General features: G+C 40.5%; 1 protein-coding gene across 7 annotated transcripts in view; it reads right to left on the reverse strand.

Moving 5' to 3' along the window:
- The window catches only part of VPS13A (vacuolar protein sorting 13 homolog A), a 109056-nt gene extending 102947 nt beyond the window's left edge, over nucleotides 1-6109 (reverse strand). For all 7 annotated transcript variants that reach the window (XM_030258669.4, XM_030258668.4, XM_072922601.1 and 4 more), the window contains exon 1: nucleotides 5886-6109. In XM_030258669.4, coding sequence (XP_030114529.4) covers nucleotides 5886-5985 — 100 coding nt within the window. In that variant the 5' untranslated portion in view covers nucleotides 5986-6109. The remainder of the gene's footprint in view (nucleotides 1-5885) is intronic.
- Between the last annotated feature and the right edge of the window lie 347 nt (nucleotides 6110-6456).

Consider the following 6456-nt stretch of genomic DNA (forward strand, 5'->3'; position numbering starts at 1 on the left):
TTTCACTTGATGGCTATGTAAACATTCCCTCTCATTTATCAAGAGTCTGACACATGCCACTGTCCCATAGAGGTACAAGCTAAAATAATTCGGCAGCCCAGATGCTTCCAAAAACAAAGTACTGCAAAGTGAGTAGGGATTATCTTAAACATTTACAAACAATGGTTTGTGATTGCAGAGCTATTTCTCATTTCATTTGAGCACATTATAATGGCAGACGATAACTCGAGAATCAATAATGTTTCAAACGGGAAGCTTTTGAAAATTCTACATTAAATGCTGGGATTTGGAAGTGAGGTACATAATTATTCAGTGTTTTTGATTATGATTTTACTATTCTAAAAAAATCACTTATGATTTTACAATTAAAAAGTTTGATGTTTTAATTAAGAATTACTAGAAGAAATACCCATTAGTACGACCCCAAGCATCTGAATTTTAGTACAAACTTACTGAAACATGTTCACTAAAATATAACAGTTTACTTACAAAAACCTTGTTACAGTCTGATCAGTTAATGGACCATCAAAGCATATGAAAGTCTACTAAACAGGCACTAGGTTATATGTATTGATGTAACCTTTCTTTTTCATATACTTGAAAGAGAGCCCAAGACACTGACTAAACATTCCAGCAGTAAACAGGAAATATTTCCAAAGCCACCACACTTGCAAAGCTTGCAACCAACTCTGATGCTCAGTATTTGAAATGTAGTTATTGTAGTATTCTCCTTCATTACCAAAATGTAGTCTCCACTACATGTAGCCATTTCCCTTGCAATGAAATGCAGATCTAAGTGCAACTACATTGAATCCTGACCATTCAGGTGAGGATTAGAGGCAAAAAAAAAAAAAAAAAAAAAAACCAAAAAAAACCCACAAAGAGAAGCAGGAAAACCAGGGAATAAACCCTAGTTACAGGATGTAAAACAGCTCGTGAATTAGCCTTGGATTACTGACAGTAGATTTTAATTGCAAAAATCAGAAAACACATAAAGACTTGATTGTCATTTTTGCTGATGGGCTGATGGCTGGTTGGGTTTTTTTTGGCAGGGCTGGTGTCCTGTTGGGAGCAACTAAATGTTTTGATGTCAGACATGCATCCAATACATGATTAAAAGTTACCCATCTAAGCAACCTTAGAAACTGTATGTACAAGTAGTTGGAGTTGTATAAATACCTAGGGTTAAACATGCAGGCTACCAGCCAAAACAATAATAAAAGCCAGAACAGTTATAAATACCTATAGTAAAGTCTAGAATTTATTTAGGCTCCATTATAAATCAAATTTTTAGATTTACTGATCTCTGGACAATGTGAATAATTCAACAAAATAAAACAGCTGTCAAAATTCTAGAAAAATAGCTTTATTGTCTTAATTTTAGATACTCAAAATAACTTCATTAATTTAAATGCATGAACTAACATCTACTTACTACCAAGGATTCAGCATGCAAAAATAGATCTAGTAAACTATTTCACTAAAGAAGTCTAACAGAAATTTCATTATGGTTCAAACAAAAGATAAAAGAGGGAATAAAATTAATCAACATAAAAATCCTGTAGATTTTATCTAATTAACCACTCTCTGCTGTCTTGCAAATAAAAGGGCAGGGGAAGGAAAACAGATGAGAGAGAGATGAAAGATCAGAAAATGCAAATACCTTAGCTAGTATCTAATCAGTACCCAACACTCCTGTTCAAATATTTTAACAAAATTTCTGCTTTTTTCCAACAGCATTGTCAGCTTGTGAACATCTCTGATCACTTAACACAAACAGCTGCTTTTGCTAGTCATTTTCCATTTGTGTTTGTGCTGTTAATTATTTCTGTTTAAGCATGCCCTCTAGAGACAAGCTGCAAGCCTTTGAGGATCAGTGTCTGCCAAATACCTCATCTATTGACATCTATTGTAAAATAGATCGTGAAAGACAGTAAAAACTACCAGACATTATGTATCCCTCCAGTGAATTCAAATTACTATTATGTAAGAGGGCAGGAGGTTGCTAGGTGCTACACCTAGACAAGGCAAAGTAAACAAAAGTATTTGTCTTTCACTATAATAATAGTTGTAGGCAAAAAAAAACAACGTGTTTCTGTGCTCACAAACATGCCAATTATCTGCCTATATCATCTTACTCACACAGCTGCCCCAAAAAAAGACACCAGCTACTCAAATAATAAGTTGTGTTAAGTAAGACATGCTTGAGACATTACACAAGTGTGCCAAGTCAACCAAGATTTAAGCTTTTTAAAGGGCAGTACAGAGGGTCAGACCAAAACACTGAAAAGTTAGGCAGAGTCAGAAGAAAATAATAGTATCATGAACTGTAATAAAACAATTGTTTAATCTCACAATACCAGAAACCTCACTGGCATTTCACTTCTTGTCAAAGATAACTGCATACATCTCACATTGCTGCAAGCATCTTTTCAATTATTTTAACTTGACCAGATCTAGAGCATTCAAAAATATTTGACTCACCTAAATACTTATCTAACCTGTTCATCTAAGCCAAGTACTTGCACACTGGTTAACACAGCCCATTGAAACTATCTTTCTTAGTGAACACCAAAAAAAAGAGGTTAAAAAACACTGTCCTTCCCAGTATCAGCCATCCTATAGCTTTCCCTGATGGCTGCTTAACACATCTTTTACCTTACTTCATATTAATGGAGTTCCCAAGGAATATGATTTTCTCCCTTTACACTTTTTTCTGAGCCTTGGTTTCTCCAGTATTGGCTTTACACGTTCAAATTACCTTTTATACCTGTGTAGGTTGAGCTACCTTCAACTTTCTGCACTACCTTTTATATTTCAGGTCATTCAGTTCTTGCAACACTCTCAGCCATTCATGTTTTAGGATATCACGTTTTTTTCAATATTGAGATAGTCCATATTTTTACCCTTTAGTCTGAGGGTTTTTTAACAAGAAAAAAAAATCATTACAGTAATTATTAATGTGTTCATGTATTTTCTGGAGCAGTGTCATCAAACAACTTTACTACACTGATTGAATATAGAATAGCTTTAATAGTGCATGATGAATTCTCTCATTTATCAAAACAAGGTTAATATTAGGCATGATCATTAAAAAGTCATTAATAATGCTCTGAATTTACAGAGGCTGAAACTATGTAAAATTGGGTTTTATACATAGTCTATGAACAGGCTACTAACCTTAATTCAAAGAAGCTAGCTATAAAAAACTATAAGGCCACAATTTGCTCCCTACAGCCTTCTAATATAAACCATTCCGGTTTTTAATCATTCAGAGGCAAAAAAAAAAAAAATATATGCCTTTTAAAATTTAAGAATATATATATATATATATATACAGAGAGAGAACTTGTGCAATGCTCTAGCATCCAAAAAGCAGTGGTGATTTGTTACAGGAAAAAAAAACCAAACAACTTCCCTTTTTTTTTCTTTTCATTTGATGGATTTGGGACAATTTCAATAGTACATGAATCATGTAAAATTTTGCAATCTTATCAAGATACAGAAAGACGAACACTGTAAGAACTTAAACACACAGCTGTAATGGAAATGCTTTCAGAGCACACAGACAAGCATGAACAGCTATTAAGTTTACACAAAATATGAAGGTAAAAATGGTACTTTTCTTAAAAATACCTTAGTTACAGAATTTCAGTAACTAACAAGCTTAAAAAATTATCCATAGACCTTAGGTATACTGTGAGTGTCAGGATCTGATAATCAATTATGCACTCCATATAAACGTAGTCTATATTTTCTACTGCTGCTACTACTAATAGTTGCTGCCTTTTACATAGCAGAATGCAATTTCTAGGTCCTGTGAGATATTTGAAATATAAGAAATATTGTAGATACACATACCATTAAACATTGACATAATTTAAGTCAAAAATGTGGTAGTCTAGGAAAAAATAAAACTCTACAGGTGATGCCTTACCAACACAACACAGAGGCTGCTCTAAGCATCTTAGAGCAAGACATTGGTATACCAGTATATAAACAAGTCAAGAGGCTATGTAGAGAATAAATAATTTTATTCTTATACGTAAGCACTAGAGAAACAAGAAATTTAGTTTAAATACAAATATATATTAAATATATACTAAAGCCTCTAAAATGTGAGAGCTTCTTGAAGATGAAATAATAAAAAGAAAATTAAGTTCCACAGACATGGAAAAATATGACAGCTGAATATCAAAACTTCAAAGAAAAAGTGAGAAGTTTTTTTAGCTTTTGTTTGAGTTGGGTTGTTCAGTTTGTTTGTTTTTTTTTTAATTGAGACAATGTTTATCTAATCTGTTAATAGTTGCTTCACAGAGGCACAAGCTGCCATGACTAACCATCAGCAACCTAGAGAGCTGGGAAAAAGAAGTTTTACCTTTTTTGCAATGTACAGCTATTTCCCAAAACATATACAATGTTCCATATTTTTCATTAAATATTCTGTCTTCACTGAACAGCAAGAAGAAACGATGGTAACTTCAGTACACAAATCATGCAATTAGCTTGACACAGTTCTGCAGAAAGGTGCAATTATCAAACCTTTCAAGTAAGGCTCACCTGATCAGTAAGAGATATGCGATATTAAGCCTTACTGCTAGAGATTAAGGACTAATACATTGTACCCAGCAGTTACAAGAGCTGTTGCTGTGTTAAGACTCCTTATAGAGACTAAACTTTACAGAGATGCTATGAACGCCTTGACTAACTGAAGGAAAATTGCTGCAGAGATGAAACTAAATGAGGACGCCATTTCAGAACATAAGCATGAAAACAAAAATGTCCATGCTGCAAAAAGCTCCAGAAGCTTACAAAATCTGGTTAATGTATATGAGTGCCTAGGAATGGATTTGCAGGTAGGCAAATACCTCGAGGATGTTTCACACCTACTGTTTGAATGTACCTGTAAAAAAACCTGACCCTCTGTGTTTGCTTTTGCTGATGCTGCAGATACCACGGATGTACATTCAAAACTGAGCCAGCACAGATCACTGCATAGGCATCCGTTCATGGTCTGTGTCTGACAGACCTTTGGTGCTGTTTTCTTGTAAGTACCTTACTAAGGAGACCTCAGGAGCGCACACTCAAACAGAACACTTTACTGCCTTCAGAACTGGCATGATCATTTAATTCTACAAACCACTGCTTACATTGCCTAGTACAGCTAGGCACCGCCTTTGCAAACACCTAAGGCAGTATCTACTCCTGGTTCTTTAAGGCTAAAAATAACAAGTATTCCAGACCTACAGATGACAGCGCCAAGAACGAATGGGATGTCACTGCCGCTCGCGGAGAGGCCACTCACCCCCACAAGAACTAAAACACCGTCAAAACCCCTTGGCGTTTAAACACGGCTTATTTCCGGGCGTGGAAAACGCCCGTAAACCAGTTCAGTTTCGCATTCCCAGAACCAGGCCAGTCTCCCGCCTCCAAACTGCCCGCCCACCAATTCCCAAACTTTCCGCGAACACCACAGACACTGCGGTCAGCCAAGGTCCGTCCCCATTTAGGAGACAACACGGGAGGCTCCACATAGAAAAACAAAACAGAAGCGGCCGTTCATGCGCCTCCAGGACTTGGTCCCGTTTCTCTTATCCCGGTTCTGCAGCTCCTCCCGCTCCGCCGCCGCGGCCCCCGCTGCCGGCTGCTTCGCGGGCACCACCTCCCAGCCCGCCCCCGCGGCTATTTTTAAGCGGCCAGGCAGGTGGGAAGGCAGTAGAGCTGTCGGGTGGGCCGGTGGCCCGGCCCGGCCGCGCCCGGGACACCGCCCCGGCCTCCTCCCTTGTGCGGGCGGCAGGGCGAGCCCGGCCGGGCAGGAAGGCACGCGGCCGCATGAGGGAGGGCGGGAGGGCAGGCGGCTCCCCCGCGGCGCGCCAGGCCCGTACCTCCCCAGATGCCCAGCTTCAGCTGGGAGCTGTCCAGGTTCACCACGTAGTCGCCAAGGAAACGGTTCAGGACGTCCACGACCAGGGACTCAAACACCATCCTGCCGCACGGCCAGCCGCCGCCCGGCAGCAGCAGCAGCAGCGCCGCCGCCCCGGCTCCGGCCGCTGCGCCAGCCCGCCCCGCCCGCGGCCCGAGGGGCGGTGCGGCGCTACCCCCGCCCCGCTCCGCCCGGCGGGCGGGCCAGGAAGAGGCGCGGCCTGGCCGCGGCTACGGCGGCCGGTGGGGCTGCGCAGCGCCGCCTGCTGCCGGCCCTTCCCTCCGGAGGCGCTCCGCACGCGTGCTGGCTGCCCGCTGGTGTAAAGGTACGAGGTACCCCAGAGTGGGTGAGGCTGGAAGGGACCACAGGAGATCTGGTCCAATCTCCTTGCTCAAGCAAGGAGAGCAAATGGCGCAGGATTGCGGCCCTGTTCTTGAATGTCGCTAGTTAGTTGTCAGCAACTTCTCTGGGCAGCCGGTTCCAGTGCTAGGTCGCTGCACAGTAAAGAAGCTATTCCTCATGTATAGGTGGAG

This window comes from Taeniopygia guttata, chromosome Z, assembly GCF_048771995.1.
Source record: "Taeniopygia guttata chromosome Z, bTaeGut7.mat, whole genome shotgun sequence".
Lineage (NCBI taxonomy): Eukaryota > Metazoa > Chordata > Aves > Passeriformes > Estrildidae > Taeniopygia > Taeniopygia guttata.